This window comes from Prionailurus viverrinus, chromosome D3 (genome assembly GCF_022837055.1).
Source record: "Prionailurus viverrinus isolate Anna chromosome D3, UM_Priviv_1.0, whole genome shotgun sequence".
NCBI lineage: Eukaryota > Metazoa > Chordata > Mammalia > Carnivora > Felidae > Prionailurus > Prionailurus viverrinus.
Genome location: NC_062572.1, coordinates 24,378,544 through 24,390,939, shown reverse-complemented (window position 1 = coordinate 24,390,939; position 12,396 = coordinate 24,378,544). Strand labels below are relative to the sequence as shown.

The window sequence follows — 12,396 nt, the reverse complement described above, 5'->3', positions numbered from 1 at the left end:
ATTGCTTGTCAGATGTCAAAGGCCTGGGGGACACAAATGATACATGGAAAGAAGCTGATTGCTTTAGGATGTGCCCTTCCTGCTGGCTAGCTGTCGGTTCAGCAAACACAGCTGGGTTGATGAAAAACATCCTTCATTTTTTCTCAGGGGAATTGTTTCAGAAGGACTAGGTTAGGTTCTGTCTGTGATAATAAACAACTACATCTCGATGTAGCATCTTTCTCACTCATGCTACACATCCAGTGTGGGTCAGCAGGGGTCTGTGTTCATAGTGGTCACTTGAGAACCAAGTTCATAGGTGACCCATGTAGACCCAGGCTTTCCAAGTTCACTGAGGCAAGAGAGAGAGAATACAGCAAACTATGCACAAGCTCTTAAAAGTTCCACTTGAAAGTGATACAGGTCTCTTCTGGCAACATTTCACTGGCCAAAGTAATTCACACAGTTATATCTAATATCAGAGGAGATAGGCAGAGCAGTCCTACTCAGTGCTAAAGGGAGAAGAGGGGAAACTTTTTTAGGGGACAGCACTGATAATTCCACAGCAATGTTCCAGAGAATTCTGACCAGCAGCTCCTGAGAGGATGTACTGGAGGTTTCCATATTCATCAGCATTATTTCTGTTGCAAGTGGTCAAAACAGAACCAAACTAGTTTAAACAAAATACCATTGCTACCGATAAATTAATAAATATATTACCTTACAGAACCAAGGAGTTTAAGAAGGTTGACTTGCCTCAGATAAAGCTAGATCGGGGGAATTCTCAAAGGATGTTCCCCAAGATGCTGTCATTTCTTTCCCCATCTCTCAGCTGTTTTCTTTTGTGTAGGCTTCATTCTCAGGCAGGACCTCTCCATGTAGTCTCTTCCAGCTTCCAGCTTCTGTGCCACCAGATGAGTAAACTCTTCAATATTTCAGGAAAAGTGCACGGGTTGGTTCTCATTGGGCTGATAAGGTCACATGCTCCTCTCTGGTACACTGTGGGCTGTAGTCACTTGCTCATGCTTAGAGCTGGGGAAATATGTTAGGCCCTCAAATTGAAATTGAGAGTTTAGAAGGTGTGGTTCCTAAACGAAATTGGAGATACTGCTATTAAAAAGGAGTAGATGCTTGGTGGTAACAATGATAAATGTCCACAGTGCATGTAGTAGAAGATCCAAAGGAGCAATAATACTCAGTGTCAGTGGGCATGCTGGGAAACCTGAATTTTTTGGAACTAATGGTTGGAATGGAAACTGACAAAACCTTCTTGGAAGGCAATCTAATGAGATATATCAGAAGCGTAAAAGCTGAGATACTCTAACCAAAGTATGCCACTTTGGGAAATGTATCCTAAATCAATAATCAGGTCTGTACAGAAATATTCAAATCCAAAATATGTTCACTTCAGCTTTGTTTATATTTTGGAAAAATGGAAAATACCCTGAATATACAATAATAGGAGAATGACTAAATAAATTAAAGTACATTTATATTAGTAAACATTCTGCAGCAAAAAAGAAAACTATTTAAAAAAATTTTTTTAATGTTTATTTTTGAGAGAGAGAGAGACAGAGTGAAAGTGGGGGAGGGGCAGAGAGAGGGGAAGACAAAGAATCTGAAGCGGGCTCCAGGCTCTGAGCTGTCAGCACACAAGCTGACATGGGGCTTGAACCTATGAACCATGAGATCATGACCTGAGCTGAAGTCAGACATTTAACCAACTGAGCCACCCGGGCACCCCAAAAGAAAACTAATTTTTAATGTTACAAGTAATTTATATCAGTTTATAGCAAACATCTTTAAAACACTCCATGCAAGCATACGGAATGTTCTCCAGGACAGATCATACGTTAGATCATAAAACAAGCTTTAACAAATCTAAAAAGGATTGAAATAGGACAAAGTCTGTTCTCTGATCATAATAGAGTGAAATTAGAAATAACAAACAAATTTGTAAAACTCACAAATATATGGAAATTAAACAACACGCTTCTAAATAACAAAAAAATCAAAGAAAAAACCATGGGGGATGCACCTGGGTGGCTCAGTCAGTTGCGTCTGACTCTTGATTTTGGCTCAGGTCATGATCTCACTGTTTATGGGATTGAGCCCCCAGTCAGGCTCTGTGCTGACAGCATGGAGCCTGCTTGGGATTCTCTCTCTCCCTCTCTCTGCCCCCCTCCATGTGTGTGTGTGCTCTCTCTCTCAAAATAAATTAACTTTTTTTTTTTTTAAAGAGAAAGAAACTATGGGGGAAATTAGAAAATACTTTGAGGTGAATGCAAATAAAGACATATGGAAACTTATGGGATGTGGCTAATGCAATGCTTAGAGGAAAATTTATAGTTGCAATTATCCACATTTAAAAGGAAGAAAGTTTTCAAATTGATAACCTAATTTCCTACCTTAAGATTAATGATAGAAAAAGAAAACTAAACTCAAAGCAGAATTAGAGTAGAAATTAATGGCATAGGAATAAAAACTAAGACAAAAGTCAGTGAAACTAACAATTGGTTCTTGGAAAGATCAACCAAACTGACAAACCTTTAGCTAGACTGAGGAAGAAAAGAAAGAGCACTCAATTGCTAAAGTCAGGAATGGAAGAGGGGACATTAATACCAAACTTACAGAAATAAAAAGGATTATAAGGGAATACTGTGAACAACTACATCCCTGATAATTCAGGTTAAATGGAGAAATTCCTAAAAAGGCACAAACTACTGAAACTTACTCAAGAAAAAATAGAAAATCGGAATATATCTACCACAAATAGAGATTAAATTAGTGATTTCAGGGGTACCTGGGTGGTTCATTTGGTTGAGCATATGACTCTTGATTTTGGATCATGATCCCAGGGTTGTGAGATCAAACCCCGTTGGGTAGAGTTTATTTAATAAAAAATATACATTTGTATATTTTAAAAGTTTCTAGATACAGGGGCACCTGAGTGATTCAGTTGATTAGTCATCCAACTTTGGCCCAGGTCATGATCTCCTGGTTCCTGAGTTTGAGCCCCATATCGGGCTCTCGAGCAGAGCCCTCTTCGTACCCTCTGACTCCCTCTCTCTCTGTCCTTCCCCTGCTCACAATCTCTCTCTCTCAAAAATAAACGTTAAAAAAATTAAAAACTAAAGTTTATTTATGTATTTTGGGAGAGAGAGAAAGGGAATCCCAAGCAGGCCCCATGCTATCAGTATGGAGCCCCACATGGGGCTCGAACCCACAAACTGTGAGATCATGACCTGAGCCCAAACCAAGAGTCAGATGCTCAACGGACTGAGACACCCAGGTGGCACAGCCAACTATCCATTAAAACTAATTAAATATGGAACATCCATTGAATGGAATACTATGCAGCTGTAAAGAAGGATGAGGAAGCTCTTTATATCCCTGCACTGATATGGAAAGATGTCTAAAAAAAAAAAAAAAAAAAAAAAAGAAACAAAAGAAAAAAGCCAAAATGCAAAAACAGTGTATGCAGTATGGTATTTTGTGCAAAGATGGAAAAATAATGACGCCTGGCTGGCTCAGTCGTTAGAGCATGCGACTCGTGATCTTGGAGTCATGAGTTTCAAGCTCTGCATTGGGTGTGGAGCCTACTTAAAAATAAAATTTCTTAAAAAATAGAAAAACAATTTGTGTTTGTTTAAAGAATTTGAAAGGATATAAGAGAAAGTAAGCAACTTGGTTGCTTATTTGTGGGAGAGGTGGGAACTTGGCAGGTGGGGGATAAGATTGATGGTAAAACTTTTCACTGTACTTTCACTTCTTATGCTTTCTGGTTTCTCCCTCTTGTGAATGAATTACTTATTCTAAAAATCAAATTAAGAATTTTGTATACTATGGCTTCATTTTAGTAAGAAAACAAATAAATGTGAAATTGGAAAATATGAAACACCCAGCCAGTAAGTGATTAGTCTACATACAGTGGGAAATAAATATGGTAACTGGTCCTGTGGAATTTGACCCAATGGAATAAGAAAAGGAATAGTGCAATTTCAGCGTTTCTGCCAGTTCCCTGCATTGCCAGGGCAGATACCCCTTGGGCACAGTTGCTCACCAAAACTACCACATATTTTCACTCAAGCTGCTGTATCCCAGCACATGGGTGAGCGATTGATTGGTTTTTATGCCCTTCATGTAGGATTTTACATTGCAACTTGTTAGACTGGGTCCACCTTTGAAATATTTTGGGATGCCATCGATTCACTCATTGCACAAATGTACTCTGAGGGTCCCCCGCCAGCCCCACTGGGTAGTGCTGGAGTTTCCTTTCCCAGTTTAGGTCATCTGTGGAAGTAGTGAGAAAGCCAAGTGAGGAGAGGGTGTGGCAAGAGCCCAGGAAGTTGAGGTGACCCTCTGGTGGGAACCAGGACACAGGCCCACAGACAGCAGGGAGCAGATGTGAGGCTAATGGGCTGTGGTTGGCCTAGTGACAGGTAATGAGAGCTTGGCTCCTCCACCTGAGGGCAGAGCCCAGTTTAGCTGCCACAGGTGGAAGTGCTGGGGGCCAGGAGTGACAGGACCAGAGAGAGCTGGGCTTCCAGAACCTGGGAACCATCTGCAGGGGAATGGCATATCAGGCAGGAGAGGCCTTCCTTACTCAAGAGGCCCCTTCTCAGGGCGCCTGGGTGGCTCAGTCTGTTAAGTATCTGACTTAACCTCCGGTTAAGCTCCGGTCATGATCTCACAGTTTGAGAGTTGGGGCCCCGCATCGGGCTCTCTGCTGTCAGAGCAGAGCCTGCTTCAGATCCTCTGTCTCCCTGTCTTTCTGCCCCTCCCCTGCTCGCTGTCTGAATCTCTCTCTCAAAAATAAATAAAAACATTAAAAAAAAAAGAGAGAGGCCCCTTCTCTGGGGCTGAAATCTGGAAGGCAAGGACAGGAATCTCTCCCCTTTGCTGAGCAATGCTATGTGTTGGGCACGGTGCTGAGAAAGTTGATACTTAATCCCTACAACCACTCCCAGTTGCAGATGGGGACCCCAAAACTTAGAGTCAAGCAACCTGCCCAAGGTCAAACAGTTGCTCAAGGGTGGAACAAGGACCTGATGGGTCAGCCGGACACTAAGCTGTAACTCTTGACCACCATAGTGCTCTTGGTGTACTTGTGTCGCTGAAATGAACAAACGGCCCAGCAAAAAGTGCCAGCATGAAACTATGCTGAGCCTGTAGGTGCTCTTATGAAAAGGAAAGCTCTGGGGCGCCTGGGTAGCTCAGTTGGCTAAGCGTCTGACTTAATTTCGGCTCAGGTCATGATCTCACGGTTTGTGAGTTTGAGCCCCGTGTAGGGGTCTATGCTGGCAGTGCAGAGCCTACTTGGGATTCTCTCTCTCCCCCCTTCTCCTGCTTGTGTGCTTTCTCTCTCACGCTCTCTCCCTAAGTAAGTAAATAAATAAATACTTTAATAAAGACAAAAAAGAAAAGGAAAGCCTTCACGGTAGTTAGACCTGCTGAGATCTCACCCTGGGTGCTCAGCTCAAGAAGGCCTCCGGGTTGAACACCTCATTTTATGCTCTGAGCCTCACTTTCCTCAACTGTAAAAATGAAGAGAATGTGTATTCTTGGTGTCCTGTTGTAATTAAATGGGACAGTGAATGTAAAATTGTGACTAGCACAACTGTCTCAACAGACAGACTGCTGCACGCCAGGGAAAGGACAGAGTTGGGGCTAGAGACAGGGAGAAAGTTCCTTTGGCAGTCTGGCAGCCCATGGATAGGGTTTTTAGCCATTTCCCCACAGTGATCAGCAAGAACACCCTTAAAATAAAAAGGGTCTTTTGGATTTTATTTGTAGAGAAAACAGGAGAGAGCAAGCTGAGAAGAAAATAATGGCGAGATTAAGATATACAAAGAAATCAACAACGTGGATGGTAGCTTTAAAACAGGCAAGGAGATGGGGCACCTAGGGGCTCAGTCTATTGAGGGTCCAACTTCAGCTCAGGTCATGATCTCACGGTTTGTGAGTTTGAGCCCCGCATTGGGCTTGCTGATGTCAGCACAGAGCCGGCTTTGGATCCTCTGTCTCCCTCTCTCTCAAAGATAAACCAACCTTTAAAAATAATTAAAAAATAAAAATAAAAAGACAAGGAGGGGCACCTGGCTGGCTGTCGGTAGAGCATGCGACTCTTGATCCCGGAGTCGTGAATTTGAGCCCCACGTTGGGCACAGAGATTACTTTTTAAAAAACTAAAAATAAATAAAAAGGTAAGGAACCTAGGCTGAGTCCCAGGTATGGGAGGATGACAGAGAGGGACTACTGTCTGGGAGGTGCTCCAGGAAAGGCCAAGGACAATTCTGGTTGAGGGGGAAGCTTTGAGGTCCTTCCAAGCCAGGCCCTTCCCCTAACTGCTGACTGGAAACACATATGGCTGTCAAGTACCTCAAAGGGGCTGGACTGTCCTGAGCTTGTCACTAGCTTTAAAATACTTCTCCTTACAGCCAAAGGATTCTTTTGTTCAGCCAGCTCCTTTGAAGAGGGAAAATCTCTTCTGGAGGGCGACAGGTTCTGACATCCGCCCCGGGGAAGTAGAGCCTTTCCCCTGTGCTCACATTCTTTGCAACCTTGTCCCAGCTACTGGAGACCAGCTTTTGTGCTGAGTCAGTTTGGCTGCCTTCCAGCCAAGAACAGTGGAGGCTGCAATGCAGGGGCCATTAAAGGAACTATTTTTAGGCCCCATTTCAATCTTATTCAGCACAGGCGGTGAGATGCAGGGCCTGAAGGTGTCCAGACCAAGGGGATGCCGGCAGAGACAGGGTCCAGGCAAGTAGGTCAGGGAAATGACAAGGAGATCTCACTATGTGGAGAGAAAGCAGCACACGGAGGGAGGTTCACTCTGCTGCCCACGGTACGGAAGACAGAAGAGGGGGAGCTGATTGCAGAAAATCGAGCCTTCCTACATTATATGAGGAGTCACCAAGAAAAATGAGGGACGGGAAGGAAGTACAGCTACTTCCAAAAAGAGACTAGGGCAACGTGCACCTGGGGAGTTTGTTAAAAATACACTTCCTGGGCCCAACTTAGGTCAACAGAGTCCGAATATTAGCGGGAGGCATGGGAATCTGTTTTTCTAACGCCCTCTTGGGATGGGGGACTCACACACACTTACGTTTGAGGGCCTCTGGGCAGAAGAGTATCTACCTTTGAATTCAAAAGAATGATGCAGGCTGAGGGAAAGGAGAGGCACAGGTGGTGGTGGTCATTTAGCCACCAGAGAGGACATTCTCCTTTCTTCAAGGGCTCAGGCCTCCATCTGTAAAATGAAGGGCCCTGGGAAGGCCAGGAGTCTCCTGGTTCTTTCTCAGGAAATCCTTATTACTGAGATGCTCTGTGATCAGCCAAGACAGGAGGAAACAGCTTTTATACCAGAGACCCATGTTATCCAAGGATATTTAGTCCACCGAGTGAATAAATGCATGATAGGGAACAAAGTTCAAAGTATGTTCTGGGAGAAAAAAGCCACTTTTTAAAAAATTTATTTTTTTAGAGAGAGAGAGAGAGACAGAGAGAGAGAGAGAAGGCACAAGCAGGGAAAGGGGCAGAGAGGGCAAGAGAGAGAGAAGCCCAATCAGGCCCCAAGCTCAGTGTGGAGCCCGACACAGGGCTTGATCCCACGACCCTGGGATCACGACCCAAGCAGAGATCAAGTTGGACTCTCAACCGACTGAGCCACCCAGGAGACCCAAGAAAAAAGCCTCATGACTGGGACTGTCACAAAAATAAAATTGATGTATATTAACAGTTGCTACAAGAGTAGATATTCATCTTGCAGTTGAAAAGCTTTATAGATTATACTTGGAAGTATGTAATTTTTTTTTTTTTTTTAGTTTATTTCTTTAGTAATCTCTATGCCCAACATGGGGCTTGAACTCATGATGAGATCAAGAGCTGCATGCTCTTCCAAAATGAGCCAGCCAGGTGCCCCAAGTATGTGATAATTCTTAGCTCCATCTTTCTATCTTATTTCTTAAATAATGAATTGAATATGGATTTTTTTTGAGGGAATGGGGAATAATTTTCCTGACAAAACTATCCAAGAACACTTCATGCCATCCTTCACTTTGATTTTTACAGAATTATAAAAGAGATCGCTTTGCAAACATTTAAGAGGGTTTTACCTATTTCCCTAGGACTTCTCTTAATTCTTTGAGAGTCAAGCTGTTATTTCTTGAGGCACCTATCATGTCAGCATCATGAATATTCTCCTCAGATGTCACCTGGTCTCACTCTGCCAGAGCCTCACTAGATGATAGCTCTGCATGAGGCTCCCCAACACCATCTTCATCAACTTCAGGAAATCTGGCAATACGTACAATTATTCCTTGTATTGGTCTTCTATGTGTGCTATACTTTCACATGTTTATAACATCCAACGGAGAGAATGGCCATTGGAGGCACTGACAAAGTTAGTGGAGGGAGAAAAGAGCTTTTGCTTTTTGTGCTATGCTGACTTGGCCTTCCCCAGCCACCTCCTAAGAGCAGGGACCTGGGGTAACAAACAAGATAATTGTCCAAAGCAGGAACAAGAAAGGTGAGTGGGGACAAGAGGGCAGCATGCTTTGACAGAACCAGAATCTTCTGCACTCTGCTTTTCTTGGCCACCTAGGGAAAGCGTAGGTGTGAAAGCTCTTTCACACCATGCCATGGCCCCCAACTGCCCATCCAGACTGCAAACCTGCCTCCCTCCATCCCAGGGAACCACAAGACAAAGTCTACTTGGTTAAGTGACACTTTAATAGGCTAGAAATAAAAAAATCTGTCTTTGGAGAATATCAAGAGCCACCTGTGGGCCAGAACAGAAAGCAGAGGCACAGCACTTAGGGCCTAGGGAGAAACAGCAGGCTGAGTGGGAGGTCAGCGATGGCTGAAGAATCCTTGAGGGTGGTTATATTTAAATGGCTTCATCCTGCTGGGACCCCTAGAGAAACAGGAGATGGGAGATCAGTTAACACCATACCCTCTGGGCTGAAAAAATAAATTATAATTCATCCACGCAAGGGAAAACTATGCAGCTGTTGGGGGGAAAAGGAACACTGTGAGAAACACAGACTGTAAAACATAAATGCTTGCAAATGCATGAACACAAACCTGGAAGGACCCACACTGACAACAGGCACAGGGCTTGAGTACCCTCACTTTTTAGTATTTTTACAGAACTACTTGTTATTGTCTGCATGTTTAACAAGAAACGTTATTTTATTTCTGTAATAAGAAAAATAAAGGAGAAAACCTTAAAATCCTCCTTTGCAAGGAGAGTCCCATGTAGGCAGGAGTCTGGGAGTGAAAAGAATCTGCACTAAGTGCCTGCAAAGAGCTATGTGCTTTATACTCACTACTCTCCGGTGCTGTTTCCACCATTTTATAGGTTTTACAGATGAAGAAACAGGCTCGGGAAGGTAAAATGCCTGAGATTTTATGGTTAGAAAGTACACAGCCCAAATTCAAAACCAGGTCTGACACCAAAGCCTACTGGCCAGAGGCCGACTGACAGCCATGGCCAAAGCCCCCAGTGCTACAAAGCTAAGGTGCTTCGGCTATAATCCTGGGCCCCCAGGCCAAACACACAGGGCCCCCAAGCTGCACAACTCCAGTGAGTGATGTCCAGCTACAGGGCCTCTTTTGTTTGTCTGCCTATGACTGACATTCACTGGTAACTAGAAAGGATCCCGGATCCCAGTCTGAAGGAGGGGTGTGTGTCTATGTGATGGTAGAGATGAGGAGAAAGAAGATTTTTATTCCAACACTAATGCAACCACTTATTTACGTGAGGGCTTACTCTGCGTACATCATATTCGGCATTTTACAAGCTACATCTGGTTTAATTTCATCCTCCCAACAATACCTGAGGTTGGTATCTCAATCATCAATCAGGTATCATCAATACCTGAGATGCTGTTTTACCGATGAGGAACCTGAAGCTCACGGGGCTACATGTAGACCTCCCCGCACAGGAAGGAGCTGCTACTTGAACCTACATCTTTCTGGCCCTGAAGCCCTTGCTCATAACCACAATGACAGATACCTCCCAACACCAGAGGGGCACAGAGTCACCTGGATGAGTCTAGGCATGTGGCTAATGGAGAACCCACAGGCTGAAAGTAGCCAGCCACAGGCAGGACCAGACCTCGGGCCCCTGCTGCCAGGCCAGCGCTTTGCAGCCCAGCCCCTTGGCCTGATCCCAGTGGTCAGCTGGACTCTAGGCCAAGAAACTCACATCTCACCAATCATGGAGTTAATTGGATCTGAGTAGCCAAAGGAATACCTTCCCAGCATGCCCTGACAGAAGAGCTCAGCCTGGGTGACACAAAAGCACTTCAGGAAACAGATCCTTTGGGAACCATTAGATAATAGAAAATAAACACTGACCGTGTGAGAGCTTCCACCCTGAAAATGTGTTACAGCAGACTGAGAAGGTGGGAAGAACTGAGTTCTCACACAGACCCACCAGGGAGAGCAAGTCCTAGAAGCCACCAACACCTAGTCACTGCTCTGCCTCCCAGCAGCCACTTGGGGGCTGGAACTGGTTATTACCAGGTAACATGAAGAACCAGGCCAGGTGGAAGTGCCAGATGGAGGCGGGAGGATGCTGGCACAGCTTCCAGGGGCTGGCACTGGCTATCTGAGAGAAGGTGACAGGCAGTTAAGGCACCTTTAGACCGACAGGGAATAGGGGGGATGTGCCCTTCCCCTCTCCCAGACACCATTTCTCCCCAGCTGCTTGCTCAAAAGGGAGAGGATACCTGAATAGTGTGGACTCTGGAGTTTTGAAACTGACTCTTTTAAGAACAAGAACATGAGTTAGGGGGATGGAAGGGAGAGAAAGGACCTGACAAAAGTGAAATGGAACATTGGCTAGAAGTGCCATGAGCACAGACAGGCTAAACACCAAGATGTCAGGACCTAACAGCATTTTGTGAGCCCCCGTCTGTGCCAGGAATCATTCTCATAGCTGACATAATTTATCTCTAATTCCTCATGAGCCAGACTGTATACTTCTACTTCAGCCTTTAGGAAATAGGCCCAGAGCTAAAGTGACTCTGCCAAGGTCACACAGCTGGTGAGGAACAAAGCAGAGATTTGCACTTATGTTTATGGTATTTCAGAGCTGGTTCCTTCCACGATGCCCGACTGCCTAAAGCTGTGGTTGTGGCAGACTTGTGAGCACCCCAGGAAGAGTAGGGCATACCCTGGGACTGCTGGGGCTATATGTAGTTTAAAAAGCTTATTTGGACAGAGAAAAGCGAACCCTGTTGTTTTCCAGAAAAAGCACAGGAAGTTCAGCTACATCTTCTTGGTCTGTGGTCTGGTGCTGCTCACTTAGTGGGTGGCCCACCTTCAGGGGGTGCTCGTGAAGAACAACTGGGCCAGGATGGTAGAAGTGGGCTGCAGGGAAAGTTTCAGGAAGGAGGGAGCAAGCTCTCTCCAGAAAATCCAGCTATGGAATTTTAATTTCCACTGTGAACACAGACAAGCACACCTGGGAACACACACACCCTCCATGCCAGGCTTTGATCTCTGCCCCAAATCCCTGAGAGAGGCAGGGCTGAAGGCACCCAGAGCCCCAGCGCTCCCACCCCTCCCCTCACCTGAAAAGCCGCAGACACATCTTCTCCTGGGGAAATTCCTTGGGCCCCTCCACGCTGTCGTCGTGGCTCTCCGTCTCCAGGTAGACGTCCAGCAGCACACATAGGCGCTGCAGCTGGTTGGTCAAGAGCTGATGGCTGGGTCGGGGGCCACAGAGCTCCTTGTAGCACACGTTGACCTCGCTCTCCATGGCCTAAGGAGTGGGAGAGCCAGGAACCTAGCACTACCTTCAGACTGAGTGGGTCTGGCAGCTCCACAACAACCACAGCCGGGCCTCTGCAGGAGCTGGGTCACACCATCTCAGGCAAGACGGGCTTGTCCTCAGGACAACAGGGTCTTCCTGATTCTGACCCATAACTTTTCCTGCCCAATACTTGCACAGCCAAAAAGATGGAGGCATGTAAAGAAGAAATCTCAAGATAAGATCTAAGTCAGAAAGTATTAGGGTTAAAAGCATGATCCACGGCCAGAAGACCACTACAGCATCAAATCAACAGAATAAATTAATAATTAATAGCTGCAATGATCTTATACACCATCTCATCCCACCACATCTGTGCTCCCGAGTTTGTTCACAATTCTACAGAAGCCCAAGACAACTACTTTTCAAAGCAAGTATTTATATTATCTCCATTTTAAAATGGGGTGACCCCAAACTAGGTAAGTTGTTAAGATGGATGGGGCGCCTGGGTGGCGCAGTCGGTTAAGCGTCCAACTTCAGCCAGGTCACGATCTCGCGGTCTGGGAGTTCGAGCCCCACGTCAGGCTCTGGGCTGATGGCTCGGAGCCTGGAGCCAGTTTCCGATTCTGTGTCTCCCTCTCTCTCTGCCCCTC

The 12,396-nt window shown here is 45.3% G+C and overlaps 1 protein-coding gene across 5 annotated transcripts in view; it reads right to left on the bottom strand.

Moving 5' to 3' along the window:
• Positions 1–8,691: 8,691 nt before the first annotated feature.
• The window catches only part of THOC5 (THO complex subunit 5), a 31,378-nt gene continuing 27,673 nt past the window's right edge, over positions 8,692–12,396 (bottom strand). For 4 of the 5 annotated variants that reach the window (XM_047827834.1, XM_047827833.1, XM_047827832.1 and 1 more), the window contains 2 exons: positions 11,565–11,755; positions 8,692–8,896 (listed from right to left, as the gene is read on the bottom strand). In XM_047827834.1, coding sequence (XP_047683790.1) covers positions 8,833–8,896; positions 11,565–11,755 — 255 coding nt within the window. In that variant the 3' untranslated portion in view covers positions 8,692–8,832. The other variant, XM_047827836.1, reaches the window with a different exon arrangement.